The sequence below is a fragment of the Dicentrarchus labrax genome, unplaced genomic scaffold (genome assembly GCF_905237075.1).
Source record: "Dicentrarchus labrax unplaced genomic scaffold, dlabrax2021, whole genome shotgun sequence".
NCBI lineage: Eukaryota > Metazoa > Chordata > Actinopteri > Moronidae > Dicentrarchus > Dicentrarchus labrax.
Genome location: NW_026136720.1, coordinates 908,003 through 932,993, shown reverse-complemented (window position 1 = coordinate 932,993; position 24,991 = coordinate 908,003). Strand labels below are relative to the sequence as shown.

General features: G+C 44.3%; 1 protein-coding gene across 4 annotated transcripts; it reads right to left on the bottom strand.

Moving 5' to 3' along the window:
• Window positions 1-2,464: 2,464 nt before the first annotated feature.
• ambra1b (autophagy/beclin-1 regulator 1b) lies at window positions 2,465-24,103 on the bottom strand. 4 transcript variants are annotated; one of them, XM_051380788.1, is made up of 19 exons: window positions 23,825-24,103; window positions 18,070-18,270; window positions 15,327-15,385; window positions 14,526-14,709; window positions 14,172-14,344; window positions 13,557-13,623; window positions 11,962-13,481; window positions 11,748-11,834; window positions 10,570-10,755; window positions 10,184-10,264; window positions 9,989-10,089; window positions 9,718-9,828; window positions 9,446-9,634; window positions 8,608-8,762; window positions 7,332-7,471; window positions 5,925-6,029; window positions 4,992-5,179; window positions 4,419-4,547; window positions 2,465-4,155 (listed from the first exon to the last, which is right to left on the bottom strand). In XM_051380788.1, the coding sequence occupies exons 2-19, from the start codon at window positions 18,199-18,201 to the stop codon at window positions 3,638-3,640; spliced, it is 4,125 nt and encodes a 1,374-aa protein (XP_051236748.1). In that variant the 5' UTR covers window positions 18,202-18,270; window positions 23,825-24,103; the 3' UTR covers window positions 2,465-3,637. The 4 variants fall into 4 exon arrangements, with proteins under 4 accessions (XP_051236748.1, XP_051236749.1, XP_051236750.1 ...); XM_051380789.1 differs by having other exon boundaries at window positions 2,465-4,152; XM_051380790.1 differs by having other exon boundaries at window positions 4,055-4,152; window positions 4,382-4,547.
• Window positions 24,104-24,991: the final 888 nt, after the last annotated feature.

The window sequence follows — 24,991 nt, the reverse complement described above, 5'->3', positions numbered from 1 at the left end:
GACATTATCAATTAGCTAGTTAGCTGTATTCTGCTAACATTAGCTGTATTCTGCTAACATTAGCTGTATTCTGCTAACATTAGCTGTATTCTGCTAACATTAGCTGTATTCTGCTAACATTAGCGAACTTAAACGTCTCTTATTTTTTAACAATCTTCAAAATGTGGTTGACTTTCCAACAGATTAGCATATAGCATATAGCATCTCTAAATACAGTAAAAGGAGGAAGTCGAGGCCTGCTCAACTGTGATTGGAGCAGAGAGGAGAAAGGGGGCGTGGCTTATGCAGGGTCCACTGAGGACGAACCGTAACGTACGAAATATCTCCTCCAGATTGTTGTTGTTGTTGTTTATCTCAGAAATAAACAGATTCTTTCATTTGATAAAGAAAATAAATTGAAGTTTTAAATCGTCTTCAGTCTCATTTCTTTTTCTAATTCAAATGATTAATATGTTCCTTTAAGTATCAGGAATCAAACGTCCTCTGAAGCTTCGCTCACTTCACACGCCTCCGTTCAACCAGACCATCCCATAACAGGAAGTGATGTCACAGCTCTGATGCAGGTAATATTAACCAGAGCGATCTACCGCGTGCGTCCGAACAGAGACGTCCTGGAGCTGGTTGTCGGTCTACTTCCTGCGGTTCCACTGACTGCAATCTGAGAGAGGAGCTCATAACAAACATTATCACTTTATTACAGTCCCTGCTCCTCCAGGAGCTCCAGGACTTTGTGGGAACTGGGTTTCATTATTGTTCAGTTACGGCAAAAATCAGAATTATTTTGGTCAACATTCATGATCATGCATTTATTGAACTTTTTTTAAAAACGAGTCTTGAACAGAAGATTTGAACTTTAAATATAATTCTACTGACAAACAAATAAAAGTTAATGCTATGTGCAGCCCCCCCCCAGTATGACTCCACTGTGTGTTTGTGTGCCTGAGCCTGAGGCAGCTGGAGGATCGGTGGCCGAGACAAAGCTGCTCCATCGGACAAACCCTATTTTCACAGCGGTTCCCCCTAAAATTCCACCAGGCGACGTTTTATGACGCAGACGCGGTCGGGCTAATCCCAACCGGGCTAATCCCAACCCGGGCTAATCCCAACCCGGGCTAATCCCAACCCGGGCTAATCCCAACCGGGCTAATCCCAACCCGGGCTAATCCCAACCGGGCTAATCCCAACCCGGGCTAATCCCAACCGGGCTAATCCCAACCGGGCTAATCCCAACCGGGCTAATCCCAACCGACCAGAGCGCCTTCAGGTCGTCTTCAGAGCGTCTTCAGAGCGTCTTCAGGGCGTCTTCAGAGCGTCTTCAGGGCGTCTTCAGAGCGCCTTCAGGGCGTCTTCAGAGCGCCTTCAGGTCGTCTTCAGAGCGCCTTCAGGTCGTCTTCAGAGCGTCTTCAGGTCGTCTTCAGAGCGTCTTCAGGGCGTCTTCAGAGCGTCTTCAGAGCACCTTCAGGGCGTCTTCAGGGCGTCTTCAGGTCGTCTTCAGAGCACCTTCAGGGCGTCTTCAGGTCGTCTTCAGAGCGTCTTCAGAGCGTCTTCAGGTCGTCTTCAGAGCGCCTTCAGGTCGTCTTCAGAGCGTCTTCAGAGCGTCTTCAGGGCGCCTTCAGGGCGTCTTCAGAGCGTCTTCAGAGCGTCTTCAGGGCGCCTTCAGGGCGTCTTCAGGTCGTCTTCAGAGCGTCTTCAGGGCGTCTTCAGAGCACCTTCAGGGCGTCTTCAGGGCGTCTTCAGGTCGTCTTCAGAGCGTCTTCAGGTCGTCTTCAGAGCACCTTCAGGTCGTCTTCAGAGCGTCTTCAGAGCGTCTTCAGGGCGTTTTCAGGGCGTCTTCAGAGCACCTTCAGAGCACCTTCAGGGCGTCTTCAGAGCGTCTTCAGAGCGTCTTCAGGGCGTCTTCAGGGCGTCTTCAGAGCACCTTCAGAGCGCCTTCAGGTCGTCTTCAGAGCGTCTTCAGGTCGTCTTCAGAGCGTCTTCAGGGTGTCTTCAGAGCGCCTTCAGGGCGTCTTCAGGGCGTCTTCAGAGCGTCTTCAGGGCGTCTTCAGAGCGCCTTCAGGGCGTCTTCAGGTCGTCTTCAGAGCGTCTTGTCGTCTTCAGAGCGTCTTCAGGTCGTCTTCAGAGCGTCTTCAGGTCGTCTTCAGAGCGTCTTCAGGGCGTCTTCAGAGCGCCTTCAGAGCGTCTTCAGGTCGTCTTCAGAGCACCTTCAGAGCGCCTTCAGGTCGTCTTCAGGCGCCTTCAGGGCGTCTTCAGAGCGCCTTCAGGTTCTGTGTGTGGTCTCTTGTTTACACGTGTATTTGTCCCGACTTCCTGTCTGGTATTTTATTTTGAAGATGACTGGAACCTCTGTCTGACTTCCTGTCAGTGAGATCTGCTCCGTGTGGAGAGACGCTGCTGCTGGGACGCGCCGGTGGTTAAAGGATAGACAGTCACATCTAGCTAACCAGCTAGTTAACGACTGATGTGATTAACAAGCGTTTTGCCAACCACCCTAGCTATTAGCTGCAACTAGCTAGCTAAGGATTGTTGTAGCTAAGCTAGCCAGCCACAAACAAACTAGCTAATATACATCAGTGGTTAACTAGCTAGGTAGGTGGCTTGTAAGCTAGTGAATACAAGGCTAGCTAACAAATCTACATTAGCAAAAACAAACCAACAATTAATGTAAATCAGCTAGCTACTAAGCTAACATTAGGGACACGCCTGGTGGGATTCTGAGAGCAACCGCACGCTAATCTCCACAGCGGCTAATCTGGTGCGAATACGTCCACAGCCGATATCTAACGTCGAACGTTTTCATAATTGTTGGAAACCAAATTAGTTTTTTTCCTGCAGTGGAAAAGAACACACACACACACACACACACACACACACACACACACACACACACACACACACACACACACACACACACACACACACACACACACACACACACACACACACACGCACACACACACACACACAGGCACTGGTAGCACCGAACACACTATAGTGCAACTGGGTTGGGAGGGTATTAGAGGGCGGGGGGGTTTTGGAGCAGGGCATGATGAACCCCCCCCCTCGCTCTCTCTCTCCCCCGACAGGAAAGGGTTGTCCTCTTTAAAACAAAGTGTTTATTTGATGACCTGCAGCATGCAGCAGACTCGGTCCGTTCAGTCTCGGGTCCGTTCAGTACTCCATGATTCAGTTCTCCTCGGGGGGGGGGGGCGTGTCCTCCGTCGAGTCCAGTTCTCAAACATCATAATTACACACAGTACAAAAACCAAATAAAGTAGTGCTGAATTCACTTGGAAACACTTCAATCAAACACTATTTCACATCAAACATCACATGGCACCGAATGCAGCACGTTGGAGTAAATGTGACCCCCCCCTCCCTCGGCCCTCGCCCCGGGCAGAGAGGAGCTCAGCTGACTGGCCCCCGTTCAAGTAGGAGCCCTTTCTGGCGAGGAATGATGGCGGTTCGGCTTCAGTCCGGTTTAAGTGCGGAGGAAGTGCACACGGGGGTGAGGGGGGGGTGAGGAGGGGTTCTTGAGTCCCTTCTTTTCCAGGCGGGAGACCCTGTGCAGAGTCAAAGCAGCACCCATTTCTTTGAGAGATAAGGCTTCGAGGAGCGCCCCCTGCTGACCCACCAGCTCCTACCTGCTGTACGGGTCGCCAGGGTAACTGTTGGGGGGGGGCACCCCGCCATCGGGGAGGGGGCTGTGAGAGGAGGAGGAGGAAGAGGAGGGGGAAGACAACAGCAGGGAGGAAGAGGAGGGCCCCGGCAGGGAGTCGTCGTCCGTTCGGCCCCCGTCGAACACGTCGTCCATGTCCACGGCCAGAGAGAGGCCGGAGGGCCGGGGACCCGGCAGCACCTGGGGGCCCCACATGGGAGCGAGCTGTTCGGCCGGGTTGGAAGCCTGCGGGGGGGCGATGAGGAGGGGACCTGAGGTGGAGGGGGTTGCGGGGTCAGCTGTGGGCCTGGAGGCCCCGGTGCCGGTCTGAGAGCCGCGGTGGATGCGGTGGCTGACGATGATGTTGTTCCCGAAGCCGCCCATGGACGCCATCGTGGTGCTCTGCTCTCGCTGGACCACCGCCGTCATCCCGCCCTCCGCAATCAGCCGGCGGATTCGTGCCAGAGCGTCTTCACCCGAGCCGAACTCCGGAGACTCTGCTGGACCAACGAGACCAGGACACGACAGTTACTCACATTGTGTCTCTAACAGAGACCATAAAGCAGAGAGTTTATATCATCTCATCAAACAGGATATTAATTCCAATCCAGACTCTGTTGTAAAGAAACAACGTGGAGACTGCAGCAGACACAGAACACGTTTCCACTCTCATGCACAAACTGAACACACAACAGAAGACAAAGTGAATATAAAGTGGTGGTAAACCCTCAGTGTGGCTGTGTGGCAGACAGTGGAGCAGTACCAGTACTAGCTGTGGACGTGTTGGCCTCTGATGAACCTTCACCCTGGCTGCCGTCCTGAGCTCTACCGGGCTGAGCCTCCAGCTGTCCCGGAGCCGATCCACTTGTGGAGGGAGTCTCAGGGGGAACAACTGAGGAGGAGAGCGAAGACCAGGATCAACAAAACTTTTCAGTACTGAGTTTATGTATATATTGTGTATATAATGCTATTATAGGTTTCATTACTGGTTTATGTATATATTGTGTATATAATGAGTATTATAGAGTTTCAGTACTGAGTTTATGTATATATTGTTATATAATGTTTTGGTTTCGACTGTTTATGTATATATTGTGTATATAATGCAGTATTATAGAGTTTCAGTACTGAGTTTATGTATATATTGTGTATATAATGCAGTATTATAGAGTTTCAGTACTGAGTTTATGTATATATTGTGTATATAATGCAGTATTATAGAGTTTCAGTACTGAGTTTATGTATATATTGTGTATATAATGCAGTATTATAGAGTTTCAGTACTGAGTTTATGTATATATTGTGTATATAATGCAGTATTATAGAGTTTCAGTACTGAGTGCGGTCTGGGAGACGCTGGGCTCTGATAGGTCCCTCTCTGTTTGCGTCTCGGCGTTCTGCAGCTGGATGATTGGCGTCTGGGTTCCCTGTGATGTCACGGAGGGGGCGGGGTGTCGGGGTTGAAGACCAATTGCGTTCATCAGACCCATGTCTCTGTCCAGTCTCCAGCCGGAGCGGTTCGGCCTGAAACAACATCAGAGTACCAGTAAGGACTTTACCTGCTGCAACAGCATGTTCATCAGTAATATCAGAACACCTCAGACTGTCAACAACAAACAGTAAATAATAATACCGTAAAACTTCCAATAAAAGCAGGGTCCCTAATAGACGCAGGTCTCTTTTAAAAGCCTGGTGTGGCTACACGTTTTGACAAATAAACGCAGGTCTCCAATAGAGGCCTGGTCTGGATTTTATAGAAATTATCTTGATGTATAAAACCTCTTAAAATCCACCGGGTCGCCTGCTTGAGCGAGTTTTAAGTCATTTCAATCTCCTACACAAATATAAATGTTAAAACTTCTGTCAGTATGTACATAATGAACATCATTAGATCAGTTACAGATTCTCCACAATGCAATCGTATAAAATATTTTACGAAAACGATCAACAACAAAGTTTAACGTTAATTCATTCTGACTTACCGGTAACATGGTAAACAAGAGAGACGGAAAACCTCTGAAGCATCATAATCATCATGTTAGTTGTCAAATTTGCTGAACAAAACTCAAGAGAAGCAGCAGTTAGTTTAGTTTAGTTTATTTTAGTGCTAAAGGAATTAAAGGCCTGTCCCAAATAGAGGCCCGTCCCAAATAAAGGCAGGGGGAGTTCAGTGATTTAAGCAAATAAACGCCTGGGCTATTATTAGAAGTTTTACGGTAATAAACAATTTAAACAATGTGAGTGTGACACAGAGACAGGAGCTTCTCACCCCGGTCTGTCAGAACCTCGGGTCCGACTGGTTCCGCTGTTGTTGACGGAGAATAAAGGCTCGCTGCTCGACTCCGCGGGGCTCTCACCATCACTTCTATAGAAACTCACACACACACACACACACACACACACACACACACACACACACACACACACACACACACACACACACACACACACACACACACACACACACACACACACACACACACACACACACACACACACACACACAGCTGGTTAATTGACTTCATTCAGGAAGTCTAAAAGCAGAGGAGGGATTTCTTCGTGGAATCACACAGACCACGACCTCATTAAACGTTCTAATTGAGCTCCTCCAATTAATGCTCTTCCTGTTCAGATTGACCATCAGGATAATCACATCAGCTCGCTGTGGAGGGGGTGGAAGGGAAACCCAGCAACAGATAATGGAGCCAACATCTGTATTGGCTCCAGCACTTTGAGCTGTTGTGTTGAGGACGCAGCGAGGAGGAGAGAAGAGGAGGAGAGAGCGTATCGAGCAGATCGGAGGAGAACAATCACTCCTAACGGGACAAAGATTCACTTTAGGTGCTACTTTTAGAACGAGGAGTAAGAGCTCTTCATCACCACTCCTCTAATGTTTGAGATGTTCATACTGGCTCACATTACAGAAACACATCTTCAGTTAGATTCCTTCCTCAAACAGGCAACTTAACCACAGCTGGTTCATTATATTCATCATTTATAATCTCTCATTACTGACATTATTCTCCTATATCTTCACTGGAATGAGTATCGCTAATATTTTAATGTTATTACTACTCTTACTCATACTGCACATACATCTGCTACTTTAATTGTACTTTTATTGGTTATTTTTTATTTGTTAAGAGAAAAAGGACTGATAAATAATAAGAGTAATGGAATTTATGAATGACCCAAATCTTTATTCATTGATTTAAATCATAGTCATGTTATGCACCAGGTATAAACCAAGGTTAATTCCTTGTATATAAAACACTTATTGGCCAATAAAACTGATTCTGACCAAGAACATTAGTTTGTAAATCAGTTAACTTGATAAGCTGGAAACTTATGTTACTGATATCCTGTAACGTTAGCGAACAATCAGACGTAACCTCCATCAGTGCAGAGTTCAGAGGAGACCGACTCCATAACTGATGACGACTTTTAATCATTAACTCAGGTTTGTATCATTTGCTTGTATATAATGTTACATTACTTTCACCAGATGTCAGCAAAGGCTGCTCATGTTTCTGTCCTTACAGGCAGAGGGTTGGTGGTTACAGTCACAGGTTTGACTCCCAGCAGTGACTCTGTGTGAGCATTAACATGTTATAATAATCTATAACCAATATAAGCCATGAAGTGCTTATATTGCAATATATTGCAGGAGACTCACACAGGCCGACAGATGACCAGGTCTCCCTTGTTGGTTCCATAAGCCAGACCCATCCCCGGATCCGGCAGCCAGCGGGCGGAGTTGATGCTGACGTGGCGCCGCTGGTCTGGAGCCATGGGGTAAACCACGTTGAACACCATCTGAAACACAGCAGCAGATTGAACAGGATATTCTCAACACAAACATCACAACTAAAAACTACTTTTGCCTCATTCAAATGTTTCAAACTCTGAGGAAGAAAACAAGGAAGTGGAATTATCAATGATATGATTTTAATTGGATTTATTAATGAATGTGTTGATTACTTTCTGCATAATCCATTTAAAGGTCCAGTAGGAGGATTCAGTTACCCTCACCCACATCTACAGGCCGGTGAACATCTCATATTATTGCTACAGAAATAATAAACTCATTATAGGTTGTCAGTTCACTTTTAGGGATGGAAGATAATATTATAAATTATTGGTTTCATTTAATAATTATACAACATAAAGTCTATCAAGAAGTTTTTTGATGAAATTTACTAGAAAATAAATTTCCAGAGTCACAGCTGCTGTTGTTGTTGTTGCTGTTGTTGTTGTTGTTGTTGTTGTTGTCGTCATCAAGTGAGTAAAACTCCAGGTTACCAACGTATTTTGAAAATATAAAACTGAAATGATCAGTAATCAGCTGGGAATAAATCCACATGCTACATTTTAATGACGGATTCAGTGACTAATTGTTTCAGCTGTAACAGATTTACTCCACCCTCAACCAGATCAACACTAATTACACTGACTGCACATTTATGTCTCTTACAAACACAACATAATAAAACAATAAAACTCTAACTTTTTAAACATTTATATATTTCTATGATGCGTTCATGTGCGTTAACGTTGACTGCAGCACAACGTTCAGTTCAGGAACAAATAAAGTGATTCACTGAAGCATTAAAGCAGTATCAGTTACACATTAGTTCCTAATATATAATTAATGTAATAAACAACTCAGACTGTGTTGATATTAGGTACATTTTGATTATATTTAACATGTGAAACAAAGACAAATGACAAATGAAATGAACAATAATCTCATAAACAAAATAAAATCTTTCATGCTGGAAAAGGAGGAAGTTTATTTCTTCCAGCTCTCCTTCACTCCTCATCAATACAACCTTGACCTCTGCATATATTTATACCTATATCACTCATATATATTGATATATTGATATATTGGAGTATTATCAGTGCTGGCTGTATCATTAACTGTGGGAGTAACAACCACAGTGTCTCACCCTGATGGAAGTCTCTCCCCCGTGAGGCTGCTGTAGGCGGAAGACTTGCGCCACCATGTGGTCGGTGGTGGGATGCAGCAGGATCCTGCGAGAGGCCAGACCCACCATCACATAGCAGCCCATTGGAGACAAGCTAACAGAGATAGCATTAGGACCTGTTGAAGGAGGAACATCTTTATTGATCATATTGATCAGTATACACTGTATCTTTATAGATGATATTGATCAGTATACACTGTATCTTTATTGATGATATTGATCAGTATACACTGTATCTTTATGGATGATATTGATCAGTATACACTGTATCTGTATAGATGATATTGATCAGTATACACTGTATCTTTATGGATGATATTGATCAGTATACACTGTATCTTTATGGATGATATTGATCAGTATACACTGTATCTTTATGGATGATATTGATCAGTATACACTGTATCTTTATTGATGAATGTGATAAAATGTGATATTTCTTAAAGGGAGTTTGGTGCAGGGAGCTTTTAGTTGGATTCAAACTGCTAATTCAATTCAATTTTATTTGTATAGCGCCAATTCATAACAGAAGTTATCTCAGGACACTTTTCAAATGGAGCAGGTCTAGACCGAACTCTTTATAACATTGTTAATGTTTTGTCTCCACTACAGAAACACTAGCTAACTGCTAAAGGCTGATCAGGTTGTTTAGTTTGATTGATGCTTTATTAATGTGGGTATTGATTACTGACGCTGGCTGATCAGGATCATTATCAACCACGTTCTGACGACCTTTAACGCTGTGTAGAGTAACTGAGGTGTTAGTTGATGGATGCTGAACTTCAGAGGGACACTGTACCGAATCTCTTGGTATAGAGCATCTCTCCCAGGTTGTGGGGAGCCAGGGAGTAGATGGCCAGGATGCCCTCGTCTGGGAAACCCCGCTGACTGCTGGGAATGAAGACCGCAAGCAGCTGACCGTCTGCAGAGATGTCACAACTGGCATCGTTGTAGATTTTACAGTTTGGCACCAGAACGTTGACCGATGCTGGACAGGAGACACAAACAGACACTCATCAATACGCAGACCAGTGACTGCAGGGTAAAGTGGACAGTGCGGTGAGGTTGTACCGTTGCTGATCTCAGGCAGGTCAAATTTGGTGAAGTCCCACCACTGCAGACGGTAGGTGGTGTTAGCGATGTTGCTGGCGACTGCAGACTGACCGTCCCCGATGGATGCACCTGAGAAAGAGGAAACGCTGTGAGTCAAACACTGTGGGTGTTCATACAGAGAAACGACGTGCACCGAAGTCTATCAGCATCGTAGCTGCTGATGAAACCTAAAATTGTGTTTTTGGTAGCAGTGCAAAGTGTGTGTGTGTGTGTGTGTTTGTTTATTTACCAGCGAGCACTCTGTTGACAGAGGAGTGTGTGGCCAGGCCGGGCTGCCCTCTTTCATGGAAGATCCCAGCATAGGGCAGGTACTCGGGGAGGAGGAACCGCCTGGAGGAGAACACCAAAGAGAAAAGAAAGTTCACGTATCCATTCATTTTAAGGATCATTACTGATGAAAGAAGAAGAGGTACAGCTGACTCACCGTGGGACGAAGCGGCCCAGCGAGGGTGCAGACATCCTGGCGTTACGTGGCGTCCTGTGTCTTGCTCTGTCTCCATTATCACTAGAAAAAGAAAATGGTAAAGCTACATAGAAGAAACTACAAGCACTGCTTTAATACAGAGTGTTGGTTATATATTAGGAAGAGACGCTGTTCTCCCTCCAACTGGTTGTGTCAGACTTAACCATACCAGATCAATAATTTAGGCTTATGCACTTGGAGCAAGTAGCTTGTGAACAATAGGGTTTTTCAGATTTAGTATCTACAGCTTAACAACATTAAGTTGGTTTCCACTCTGATTGAACATCCTTACTAACATTAAAGGTGGAACAGGAGTACCGAGTCCACAGAAAGAAGAGAAAACTTACTCCAGCTCCTCAAAGTCCACGTCGCTGTTGTCCATGGAGCTGGTCGGGTTGCTGGCGGGGCTGTCGGACGAAGACGACATGGCCCGCAGGCGGTTCTGCTGGTAGCGGAGCGAGCGCTGGCGGATGCTGTCCCGCCTCGACAGATACTGGATCATCCTCTGGGCGTAGTACGCGGCTGGAGAAAGCCTGGACAGCACAGAGGACGAGTTCAGCCTGGTTATTTCAACCACAAACTAAAGGTGAGACTGGGGCGGTCAGTAGAGACGGTTCTGTGTGGATAAAGTACGGTTTCAACCTCCTCAGCCTCATTAGACTTGTTGTTCTTTGTGTCCAATCTAATCTTTCTACGGGAACAGAGTGTCTACAAACTCAATGACCCCTGGCTTTCTGCCCTGGCACAGGAACTTCCTCTTTCATCCACTGTAATGAGAAGTATGTGTATTACAGAGCGTGTACAGCAGGCAGTCATTTCAAAAAAAGAAGTCCTGCAGCCCAACTGTTCAACTAAATAAGTACAAGGTCGTATTAAGTTGTAGAACAGAGTCGGCCTTTCCAAAGACTGCAACTGCTGACTGTGCAGTTCACAAAAGGACAAGGCACAAGCCTTCATCAGTCACAACCTCCAGCACATGGAAGCACTACAGCTACAGCGAGCAGGAGCACTGTAGTTGAGTTAACAGGAGTCGATTTATCCTACCAGCACTCAAGTGTTTATGTAATCTCAGTGAGGGGATAAAATACAATAAACATTTTACAGGATATTTGATCAATTTCCAGTGTTTCCAAACTTTAAAAATATACACCGTGGGCCTATATATCAGCATTAGGTTCACTTCTGTGGAGAAAACGAATTAATTGTCTAATAGAGCGTCAGGGACAAGAAAACAGTGAATCTGTCAAAAAGAAGCTTGTCTGTAATAATAATAATAATAATAATAATAATAATAATAATACAGACAGAGAATTGTATAAAAAGTTCCCTAAACAAGAAATAATCAGAATACATCCATCGCTGGTTTTACACAAACTTCCTGCAGTTACTGAGTTCACTGTTTGGTTCATTGTACAGTTTGAATATAATAGAAATATCGATAAAATATGTGACTCAGTCAGTTTATTAATGAAAGAAAAGGCTCCCTGAAGGAAAAGGTTGGGGCCACCGCTGTACAGTACAGTACCTGGCTGGATCGGGGTAAATGGGATGGTCTCTTGATCCGGACATGTCGTAGCGAGACAAGGATAACAGAGATGATTCCAACAGTCGCCTGTATGACAGAAACAGGACAGACGATAAAAACTGAACTCACCCTGCAGCCATGAACAGGCTGTGAAACAGAGACATAACCTTCCCCAGAGCTTCTACTGAGTCTGCTGCTATTAAACACATCGTACCTCCTCAGGGAGTCCTCGTCTGGGGGGTCAACAGGCATTTCTTGGCTTAAGGCCTCCGGTGGCTCTGCCGTTCTGCCAGCAGCGGCCTGCCGGTACACCCTCTCCCACTGTGCCGTGTCCTGGTTGTACACCAGGCCCACCGTCTGCTCTGCGGGCTGGCTGGGGGTCGGCGCTATCGGGAAGGCCACAGTTCCTGCTCCTCCGCCTACAGGGGGAGGCGGCTGCTCGCTGGGCTCCGGAGGCGCCCTCCTCTCCTGGGGTTGGACCTCCAGCGTCCTCCTGCCCTCCTCAGCCTGCCAGGGGGAAGAAGAGGGAGGGAACGAGGAGGAAGAGGAGGAGGAGGGCTCCAGAGAAGAGGCGGAGGTGGAGGAGGCCTGGTTGGTGCGCTCCCAGCGCTGAGAGTCGTGGTTGAAGGTGAGCAGGTTGTGGCAGGCCCGGCAGCGGTTCAGATGGCCCCGGGAGGCCGGGGGAGGGACATTGTTCTCCAGGCTGTGGGAGGTAGGGGGAGGGGGGAGAGGAGGCTGGTAGTGGATGATGGTGGGGGAGGAGGTGGAGGAAGATGAGGAAGGCCCAGGTCTCTCTGGGTCCATGTTATTATTCAGCAGCTCCTGGCTCTGCTCCTGCCCCCCGTCCGCCATGCTGCCCCCCAGTGAGGGCTCCAGGTCCTGCATACGGTCGAACTCCATGAAGTAGCGGCTCAGGTTGCACTGCAGCACGTTGCGGAAGGAGGCCGTGTTGCTGCGAGAGCCATCCCAGAACGGATGATGCCCGCTGCTCGTACCGGCGCCGTCTCGGGCCCCCGGCTCTCCCTGCTGGGGGAAACCCCGTCCCTCAGAGGCCGAGGTGTAGACGGGGGACTGAGAGGATCCGTCCTGCTGCCGGAGCACTGACAGCAGGCTGATGGAGGAAGAGGAGGTCCTGGGAGGGAGCATACCTGGACCAACCCCGCCCTCCCTCATACTGAGCAGGTTGCGGGTCCAGTCGGGTCCCGGTCTGGAGGTGGAGTGCGGCTCGATGCCGCTGCTCGCAGTGAGATTCAGAGAAGTGCCGGCGCTGTAGTAGACCGAGGTGAAGGCGGAGGGTCGCTCTGAGGGCTGTCTGGGCTCTGTACGGGCCGAGGAGAACGTGGAAGCCAGGGGGGGCTGGGGAGGGTCAGACGCCACCCTGGGGTCAGAGGGGGCGGCGCCGGCAGCCAGGGAGGGGTTGCGGTTGACGGAGCAACGACTGCACAGACAGACCATGCCCAGGTGCTGGGTGCAGCCCGGGAAGGGAGGCCCGCGCTCAGAGCTGGGGTACTGGGCCAGAGGCATGCTGGGAGATTCTCCAACGTTGCTTCCGTTCTCACCGAGAGGGCGCGGCTGCTCGCCTCCCGCCTGAGCCCCCGGGGAGCGAGACGACAAGATGTGGAGGAAGTTGTGGAGGATGGGCGTGCGGCGAACCGGTTGGGAAGGCAGGAAGGAGCGCTGGCGGAAGTGAGGCATCTCCACGCTGTCCATAGGAACCTCCGAGTCCTCCTCGTTCTGGAAGACAGAGAACAGCTGTGAGCACGCCGCTCAACCAACCACTAACCACAGACACACAGTGACACTGCTCACCTGCTGATTGGACGGATTCACGATCGCCGTCAGGAGGTTGTGACCGAGAGGGTCAAACCTCACCAACCTGAAACATGTGACAGAGAAACACCAGTGTTACCAGGACAACCAGTAAAGGTCTGACAATAACACAGAATCACCTGTAACGTACAGTAACGTCTATTCACACAGCTTCACCTGTACAACAGACTGCACACACACTCTCTATGTGTATACCTGCACATCATCCTGTCTGTCTGTCTATCTCTCTCTGTCTGTCTGTGCCTGTGTCTCTCTCTCTCTGTGTGTGTGTGTGTGTGTGTGTGTGTGTCTCTCTCTCTCTGTCAGCTGTCACCATCCAATAAAAACAATGTTTTCATACTGACTGCAGTTGTTTCCTCTTTGCCGTACTCTGAACACTTCCTGGTGTCTTTTCACAATAAAAGCCATAAAAGGAGTTTCATTCATGGTAATTTAACACTGTTCTGTTTCTGGGTTGTTTCAATCTGTGTGTTACTCTTATTATGAATGTCCACCACAGTGAGATAGAGGAATGCTATTGGTACAGAGTGGTCCACATATGGACCAAACCTCACTATTGAACTGTTATACTCAGTTATAGTCTGTCCAACCCACCGGACTCTCTCCGTGTCGCTGCCCGTCTTGACCACGGCAAAGGGCTCCGGTCGGCTCCAGTCCCAGAAGTGGAGCTCGTTGTTGGTGGCGATGAGGAGCAGCTGAGCGGTCGGGTGGAAGGCCAGGGACGCAATGGCAACATTGCTCTCCGTGAACCAACTCTCACTCCCACCCTGCAGGAAGAATGAGGAAGAACTCTGTTATCACTGCACATCAGCACAAGTTCTTAACTTCAGCACCAACTGGGAACCCGTACATTGGTATTCTGAATCACATTACTTTAATCCAGCAGGAGGTATTATACAGAGGGGCGTTAAAGTACTTGGTGACTCAGACTCAGAGGGGGGTACTCACATGCAGGTCCCAGATGCGGACTTCACCATCAAGGCACCCGGAGGCCACCAGGCCGGGGATTGTGGGGTGAAAGGTCACACACCAGGGGGTTCTACGGTGGCCCACTAAGGAATGTAGGCACTTTCCAGTCTTCACCTCCGTTATGTAAATGTTGTGATTGACGTGTGTGGAAGCCATGAGGGTCCTATGAGCAGCAAAAAGATCAGCCTGATCAGTAATCAATACTCCCATTATTAAAGCATCAATCAAACTGATACCATCAGACAACCTGATCAGCCTTTAGCAGTTAGCTAGTGTTTCTGTAGTGGAGACTAAACGTTAACAATGATCCATATCAGCAGTTTGAATCCAACTAAAAGCTCCCTGCACCAAACTCCCTTTAAGAAATATCACATTTTAACAATTCCTAACGTGTTCGTAACAACACGTAACTCTAGAAACACGAGCTAAAGGCCGTCATATGTCCACAGTCTGACTGTCAATACAGGATCAATATCATCCATAAAGATACAGTGTATACTGATCAATATCATCCATAAAGATACAGTGTATACTGATCAATATCATCCATAAAGATACAGTGTATTCTGATCAATAATCAATAAAGATACAGTGTATACTGATCAATATCATCCATAAAGATACAGTGTATACTGATCAATATCATCCATAAAGATACAGTGTATTCTGATCAATATCATCCATAAAGATACAGTGTATACTGATCAATATCATCAATAAAGTCATATGTTATAAATAAAACCGTTTCCAGAGTTGGAGAGTGTGTGTGGATGTTGTCACCTGTCGGGGCTGAATGCCAGCAGGAAGGTTGAGCGCGGGCTGTCCGGCAGCTCCACTTTCTGTCCGGGAAACAAACACTTTCAGTTAAATGGATTTAAACTACGTAGAGAAAATAAAACAGTGCAAGCAGATAAAGAACAGTATTCATCAAACCACAGGTTCAACTCCACTGTCTCTTTCATATCTGATGTTTTTGGATTAAAAGGTGCATGGAGCTAATGATGTTTTTATATGCTATGTATACTGTTGTGTCCCAATAAATGTGTATTTATGAAGGTGTCCGTGCTCCAAAAGTAAGTTAATTCCAGGCCTGCAGCGATGCATCATATTCTTAAGATCATCATATGTTTGTAGCATGGCGGTCCTGTGAGAACCACAGAGCTCTAAAATGTCACAACAACAGCCTGTTTTCAGCTTTTTGACGATGCAGCGATGATCCGACCCTCGCAGTCCACACGGATCGAAGTAGGGGTGCAAGAGGCTTCAGTGTGTCTGTGCCTGTATCAGAACACTGTTTGTGTCAGTAACGTCAGTGAATGAGTGGCTCTGTGTTGAGGACCATGGTGAGATGAGTTGTTGTCAGTTTAGAAACAGATAATTAGCGCATATGCTGCTATCACATAATGAACTGTTTCTGAGGGACAGATCTGGGTTGTTGTGATCCTGGTTCTGGTTCCTGCCCTGCAGTCTGGACTGAGTATGGACATGTATTCTGAACAGGCCTCACTGGGCAGCCGTTGAATAGTGTGGTGGTGTGACCCGGGCTTTAGAGCGATGCACACAATAAGGCCAGTGTTGGTGGAGCGGGACAGAGAGGACGCACTGTCCATTAAGAGTCTGGCTCAACTCGGAGTGCAGTCAGTGGCGGACTGCAACTGGAGGACGTTTGTTTCTTGCTCTCAGTTTCAGAACTGCTTCACTCCTTCGCCGCTGTTTCTGTGGTGATCTTCAGCTCTCGGTACAGAACCTACATGTACCTGAACCCCACAGCTGTTTGTTTCCACCGCAGACCGCACTTACAAACGTGGACCAGAACCGCAAGAAAACCTGGTTTATGTTACAGAACGAGTGCTTAGATTCACTAATTCAGTCCCAGAGAGCAACCGTGGGAAAGGAAGGTGGAAGCTAGCGACAGTAGCTAATGCTAGCAGCCAGAAACAGACGGGTTCTTGAGAGCGGAGGAGAAAGTTATTATATTCTGTTATAGGGTCGACAATTGCACCAATATATTGATTATCAGTACGGATACTCCCTATGGGGGTTTTCAGCAGATAGATATCAGGAGAAGATGGAAGATTCATATTTATAGCTCTGATATAACTGACGTCACTATTACTCACACAACAACAAAGAGGAAGTTTAAAGCCCATTCAAACTATATTATTATTATTGTTATTGTTGTGTTTGTTGTTGTTGTTGTTGCTACAGCAGGGAATGTATTAGTACTGTGGTGCTGCAGGTGTGCTGCTCTACATTTCCTGTTCTCCAGATGGAAGAAAAATCATCCCGATTTTAATCATTTTTCAGTAAAGATGTAAAAATTCTAATTCCCACTAATAATGAAACATATAGTAATCAGAGTATCTGTCATAATCACTAATCAATAATCAGAGTATCTGTCATAATCACTAATCAATAATCAGAGTATCTGTCAATATAATCACTAATCAGAGTATCTGTCAATAATTAATCAATAACCAGAGTATCTGTCAATATAATCACTTATCAATAATCAGAGTATCTGTCAATATAATCACTAATCAGAGTATCTGTCAATATAATCAATAACCAGAGTATCTGTCAATATAATCACTAATCAGAGTATCTGTCAATATAATCACTAATCAGAGTATCTGTCAATATAATCAATAATCAGAGTATCTGTCAATATAATCACTTATCAATAATCAGAGTATCTGTCAATATAATCACTAATCAGAGTATCTGTCAATATAATCACTAATCAGAGTATCTGTCAATATAATCACTAATCAGAGTATCTGTCAATATAATCAATAATCAGAGTATCTGTCATAATCACTAATCAATAATCAGAGTATCTGTCAATATAATCACTAATCAATAATCAGAGTATCTGTCAATATAATCAGTAATCAATAATCAGAGTATCTGTCAATATAATCAGTAATCAATAATCAGAGTATCTGTCAATATAATCACTAATCAGAGTATCTGTGAATATAATCAATAATCAGAGTATCTGTCAATATAATCACTAATCAATAATCAGAGTATCTGTCAATATAATCACTAATCAGAGTATCTGTCAATATAATCAATAATCAGAGTATCTGTCAATATAATCACTAATCAGAGTATCTGTCAATATAATCAGTAATCAATAATCAGAGTATCTGTCAATATAATCAGTAATCAATAATCAGAGTATCTGTCAATATAATCAATAATCAGAGTATCTGTCAATAATCAATCATCAGAGTATCTGTCAATATAATCAATAATCAGAGTATCTGTCAATATAATCAATAATCAGAGTATCTGTCAATATAATCAATAATCAGAGTATCTGTCAATAATCAATAATCAGAGTATCTGTCAATATAATCCCAATAACATGTTTGTAGTTTATGATGAAGCCTTTGTTTACAGGAGACTGTGTGTTAGCTGCTTTCAGTTTCTGGTGGTAACTGAGGCTCAAACACAATGAAGATGTTGTTGTTGTTGTTGTTGTTGTTGTTGTTGTTGTTGTTGTTGTTGTTACCTGACTCTGCCATTTCATCCAGCGGACTTTCTCCTCCACCAGCAGCTGCAGGAGCCTCTGGGAGCCGAAGGTCTGGGAGCCTCGCTCCCGGCTCGACAGGATCCGGACCGAGTTCCTCTGACGGGACGCCATGTTGCTACCGGAGGCTGATTGGCTGCTCACTCCCGCTGCTGCCGGTCCGTCGCCATGCAGAGTCTCAGTCTGAGAGACAGGAGGTGGGTTTATTGATCACACACATTAATGTGACCATGGGTTTATTACTACTTACTTACTTTATCACTAGAAATTAAAATCAATAAAAACTTGTTGCTCCAGCTTCCAATACATGTGATCAGATATCATATTCCGACCCCCCCCCGTTAGGGTTGTGTCATCAACCAATAATTCATCTGTACCAGGGCTCCAGAGTGCGACCAACATTTGTAAGAGTGCCACTAATCATTTTTCTAGGTCGCACTGGAGCACCTGACGCTGCCCGGGTGAAAACATACATTTATACCACATCATCTCTCTGTGTTCTCCTGTGAGCGAACTCTCACTCATGGTAGGATCATATCGGGTTCTAAACCAATAAGAGACAGAGCTCGGGCGGGTCTTTGCCTCTGATTGGCTGTGGTCCTGTTCATCGCGCTAAGTTGTGTGTGTGTTAAAAATTGCGCGCAACCTGAGCGTGAGAATAGCTGACGAACTGAAATGGAAAATAAAATAAACGTGACAAAACGAGGGAAAATGAAGAGAGGCAGAAATATTGAAAGTTTTTTCATTAAGAAAACCAAGCCTACAACCAGCCCTACTACTATAATCCCATCCATCCCCACTACTGAGAGTCCATCCCGTCAAGACACGGGGCCCTCGGTCCCTGGTGAGATACCAAGCCCCGGTCCTTCAGCGACAGCATCAGACTCGGAACCAGAGGAGGAGACAACGAATCTGGGATAGAGCCCGGCTCCGAGACCCAAATTAAAAAGGCCAAAATATATTCCTTCAGACAGGACTGGCTGAAACAAGTTTCCCTGGCTGAGGTTCAACAAAGGACGTAACGCAACGCACTGCGTGTACTGTCAGCAGTGCGGTCAGAATATGGATGAAATAGTGCATTCGTGAGCGGGTCAACAACGTTTCATATCGAAACTTTAAAAAAACACGTCTAAAAAACACACGATATGCCGTGACCCCTCTCCCAGCTACATTTCAGCAGCAGGTAGGAGTAATCATTATTATTATCATTAATAATTATTATTTATTTTGAGTTTGAAATGTTCAATTTCAGCTCAGTGAAGCAATTTAAACACCTGATTTTTGTTTTTATATATAATTGTGGTTCAAATAAAGACAAGCATTTCTCAATCTACGTCCACTGGGAGAAATAAATAAAATAAAGATCCACTGATTCATTGATCCATTGATTCACTGATCCATTGATTCACTGATTCACTGAATAATTGTTTATGGTCTCATAAAACAGATCTTAGATTCTCTGCTCAGTCGAGTTTCAACAGAAAATACAAATCTGAACATTAGAGACGCTGATGTTGACAATGTTCACATTTTCACTTGATAGAGGAAAATAAATTATTATTATTATTATTATTATTGACTCATTTTATGGCTTCACACTGGGGTCAGTGAGTCGGTGGTTCAGGGTCGAATTCTGGAAGTTGGAACACGAGAACAAATATTCAATTCAATTTTATTTGTATAGCGCCAATTCATAACAGAAGTTATCTCAGGACACTTTTCAAATAGAGCAGGTCTAGACCGAACTCTTTATAACATTATTATAGAGACCCAACAGTACCACCATGAGCAAGACCTTTTATTGATTCTAACTTATAGTCACCCCATTGATCAGTGATTGATCATAAAGTCTTTATTGGTTCTGGTTCCGGTGGGATTATTTGCTGATTTTATAAGATATAAATAAGTTATTAAAAGAAGTCACCTGTTTTACTATGTTTTAGCATTTAATAGACCAAGCGATCAATGGTGACAATAATCAATAACCAATAGGGCTTAAAGTATTACTAAGTATCATGATACAGGGGATACAATTCTTCAATATACTGTGATTTAATAAAAAATGTAATATTTATAATCTGGTCTAAAAATCCTCTTAAATGCCTCGACTGAGTCTCGTAGACGAACTGACTGTTGTACATTAACCTACAGGCAGACGATCATTAATAATCAATAATCAATCGGCAGAAAAAGTCTGTTTAATGTCCAACAATCGGGTTCAGGGGGAATATTTGCTGCTCTTCTTGTCATTGTGACAATAAACGGACTAAATTAACATCATCAAGCAGCAAATGTGGGAGTATTCTGAGTATTCTGAGTATTTTGAGTTTGGCTGGGAAATAAACTGGAATTGAAGCGTAGGATGAAGTTTACATCACTGCGTAATGTGACCCTCACTGCCCACCGTACATATCCCAACGTCAGTGAATCGAAGCAGCTTCCTCTGCATCAGTTGGTACAGATTATATATTAGATATATTAGACGTGTTAAGACACCAAAAAGGACAACATGAAGAAGAGGAGGAGTCACAGAGGTCTGTGTTCTGGCGAGAGTCTGAACGACGCAGGAGCCTCAACGTTCTGGATCAAATATAAAGGCAGTTATAAAATATTGTTGGCTGGTACATTTCCTCAGTTTCCTTCCTTTGGAAGAGCCAAGAAGATAATTTTGGATCCTGTGTGAGAAGCTGGAAGCAGCTGATGTTTAATATCTGAACCAGAAACAGTTTCTGAAGGTGAAACGTGTCAAACATCTAATGAAGGAAAATAACGCTGCTTATAAACTGATCAATACTGCTAACTGAGATCTCTTTATGTCACTCATTGATCAGCATCAGCACTCATTGATCAGGACTCATTGATCAGCATCAGGACTCTGTGATATAAATCTGTTATTAGAGCTGGGCGATAAAACGATAACGATATCTATCGCGATAGACACGTGATCAATATCAATAGAAAATACATTCGATAATTTCACTTTAACTCCGAAAAATAGGAAGAAAACCCCGAGCCAGAACCGCAAGTCATTCTGGGGGATGTAGGCAGAGGAAGGGCTTTAGCCTCTCGACCTTTCATGGCCCAGCTAAGCCAGGTTGGTGGCATCAACAAAAACAACAACAACAACAGAAAAAGAACGGCGTGGAGTGAAAGGAGAATAGAGTGCGACAGCGCGAGAGGTAATTGTAGATGAAAAAGGAAAGGTCACGTCACCAGTTTGGCAATATTTTGGTTATTTTGAGTCCGACCGATGTTGTCTACAAACTTTCCAAGGTCGTCGTCCCTGCCAATTCTGGCAACACAACACATTTATTTTATCACCTCAGCCGCTCTCATCCGCTGGAGTACAGCAGCCTCAAAGAGCCACAGCCATCGACATCTGCCGGTACAAGTGGAACAACACAGAAGCGGCAACAGACCACCATCGAGAGGTACACGGCAGCAGTGCCATACGACAAAACATCAAAGCGATATAAAGAAATAACGGATGCAGTGGCGTATCATTTAACGAAGGACATGCTCCCGCTCAGCACCGCTGAGAAGTCTGGGTACAAGAATCTTATTCACGTGCTTGACCCCCGTTACATTCTACCAGGCCGAAAGCACTTTTCCAAGACGGCTATTCCTAAACTTTACATGATGTGCAAGGAATCTGTGGAAAAGGAGATGTTGTCAGCAAAGCACTTTTGTCATCACTTGAGTTATTTTTATAATTTGATGCTGGTTTGATACTGAGACATTACTGTCTGTTACATGTCAAAGATGTTAGTTCTACCTCAGGTGTACACTCATTTTTTATTTACAAAATACTTTGCACATTTTGTTGGATTAAGCATTTATTTAATGTCTATATTTGCACATTGACCAGTATGTTTATTTATTTGACTGTTTTTCATAGTTGTGTTGACCTCTTTATAAAGGTTAAAGGTTACGTTTAAAATAAAAGTATTTAAACTCAGCCTTTTTTTCTCCTAGTCCTCATTTAGAATAGGTTAAAATATCGACTGATATGAAACACTTCTATCGTGATACATTTCAGCCCAGCCCTATCTGTTATAGAACATTTTCAGTCAATTTAATAATTTCTCTTATTTGATTCATTTTCTTATTTTATTTAGACTCTTTGTTCCAATCAAACATTTAAGAAAATACTGAATATTAACAATACTATAGGCTTCAACCGTTGCCATGGTAACTGATGAATCTGAGGCCTCCGTTCGTTCGGCTGTTTTCTCATCAGCTGTGATTATTTGCTGCTTTTCTTCTCTTTTGTGCCAATAAAGTGAATATCAGAAGGTTCCTGACAGAATCACCGATTACTGGAGACCATAATCAATAACCAATATGTTTATTGATAACAATCTGCAGCCTGATACAGCCCCAGTAACCAATAATGAAAACCACCCTACGATCAATCCACACTCTGAGACTCCATACAGAGAATCTGTGATCAATCCACCCTCACTACCAATGTATTGATCTTAGAACCACCGACCGTCAGACAGCTGACAGACAGGTTAACAGAGAGCTGACAGACAGGTTAACAGAGAGCTGGGGGTTAACGAGGTGGGGGTTAACAGAGAGCTGGGGGGTTATTAATGCAGATCTCAGTGCTGGGGAGTTCCTCACACAGAAAACTAAACACAGTTCCTCTAAAATGACTTTCTTTAAGGTCACAATCTGTCTCTGCACCGTACGGTAGAGAGGATTAAAGGTATCTGACCGATACTGAGATACGATTATTGGTAAATGATCAGTTCTGTATCACAAGGTTCAATTTTCACTGAAACCATAAACATTAATATTTGTTGGTCTGTAACAAACTGTTGTGATTTATAGACAGAACTTCAGAACAATGCTGTTTGTGTCACAGATTACTGAATCACACTCCAATAAGAGACCAACTGTGAATCAATATATCAATATATCAATATATATATAGATCTCACTGCCACATAATTGTAACTCATGAATCCTGCTGCAAACATAAACACTGTAATTACACATGACCTCAGCATTATATATTTATATATTTATATATGTATGTATGTCAGCAGCAGAGACTGTAACGCCCACAGTGGAGCATTGTAGGGTAAAATCATTACGACTGCTCCATACTGTCAGATCCATATAATATCTGATCTAATAATCCTCTCTCTGTAATATCACCACTGTCTCACTGATCACTCCTTTATTTCATGTTCTCTCTCTCTCTCTCTGTTTATCTCCTTTCATTGTTAATGAGCAGCCTGACATTAATTATTACAGTTACTACTATAATCAATACTGTAATCAATACACAGTGGACTCCTGTTCATCAATGCACATTGTCCCTTTGTAAAGAAATGAGCTTCAGTGCTAATAACATTAGTAACAGAGACTCATTGTTATCCAGCATAATCAATAACCACACTGAACAGTGGAACCGATATGTGATCGATATGTGATCGATATGTGATCGATATAGTCACTAGCTACAGTGAGGAGCAGCAGCGGGTGTTAGCTGGGTGTGTTTGGATCTCCCTCTGGCTAACATTACAGTTAGCATTAGCAGCTAACAGCTAGCCAAACAGCTAGCTCCATTCCGGATGTAGCCTCCGAGCTAACGGCGTTAAAACGACCCGACTGGAGCTTTGAAGAGAATCTGCGTGGACACATGAACACAAACACAGTATGGAGGTTTCCCTCCGGCGTTACAGCCCCGGTACCGATGGACAGAGGCGAGCTTTGGGCCTACCTTCCCGCACCGACCCGCTCCCCGGCGCTGCCATCAGCGGCGCTGCTAACAGGCTATCTGGATGCTAGCTGCTGAGCTAGCTCGGCCAGAGACGGAGGAAGTGGCCGCTGCGGATAAAAAGCAGTCGGACGCAAACATCGGTGTTCAGCGCTTATTGGAACGAGCAGCGTCCACTGACACCAACGGACAGCGTCCACTGTGAGTGCGGGAGGCGGAGAGATGCGGGTTTTGGTCCGATGTTTCACTAGCTGCCCGCAAACCGCTACTGCGTGACACACAGGCTCCTCAACAGAGCGCCGAGTACAACCGATCGAACTCAGCAGAACTCAGCGCTCCATTCTCCAACAAAGACACGATAATGATCTGACCCAGTAAACAAATAACACTCACATTATCACAGCCTTCTTTAATGGGTCACTCCTTTACATTACCATTTAGCTAATGCTAATGTGGGCAGACTATAATCTGCATCAGCAAGAGGCTGCTCTTGCATCGATTAGAAAGCCTGTAAATGGTCGCTTTTATTAATTTTATTAAAGAAATAAGAATCATTAATATGGAAGCTCATTTCTGCCAATGTGACAGAAAAACTGATTCTGAGAGACTTAATCAGAATATTAAGAACGTTTCTCGTTATTTTGATATAATAAGTCTTATTATATTAATATTAAGAAACTTCTCATTATAATGACTCACAGAATCTTTTTTCCCTCTCATTGGCAGAAATAAGCTTCCATACATTAAACATATGAGCAAATTCATTCAGTAATTATGAACTGAATGAATAAATAAAGTTACATAAAAAAGATGGGACGAGTCATTGATTAAAAACAAATATTGCTCTAGAAGGTGAAATTGTTCAAAGAACATATTATTTTATTTAAAAATAAAAATAAATTACAACCCTGAAGTTTCCAGAGTGATTCTCCTGTAACGGCGAGGGACGGAAAAATAAAGGAACGATCCAAATGAAAGAAGATCAGAGAGAGTTTATTACCTGATTGATTCTCTACACAGACACAGAGTCATCACAAGATCTACACAGGTTCAGTACAACAACAACAACAACAACAACAACAACAACAACAACAACAACAACAATGTGTCAGTAAAACCACAGCAGTGCATATATGATTTAACAGCTAACATGTCGTCTTCTACAAACAG

What these genes read in the sequence shown, in the direction of transcription:
- ambra1b (XM_051380788.1), bottom strand. Translation starts at nt 18,201, where the DNA reads ATGGCGTCCCGTCAGAGGAACTCGGTCCGGATCCTGTCGAGCCGGGAG. An exon ending in GTGGACTTTGAGGAGCTGGA is followed by an intron (nt 10,265 to 10,569) that starts GTAAGTTTTCTC and finishes TTCTTTTTCTAG; the next exon opens with TGATAATGGAGACAGAGCAA. An exon ending in CCTGCCTGAGATCAGCAACG is followed by an intron (nt 9,635 to 9,717) that starts GTACAACCTCAC and finishes TCTCCTGTCCAG; the next exon opens with CATCGGTCAACGTTCTGGTG.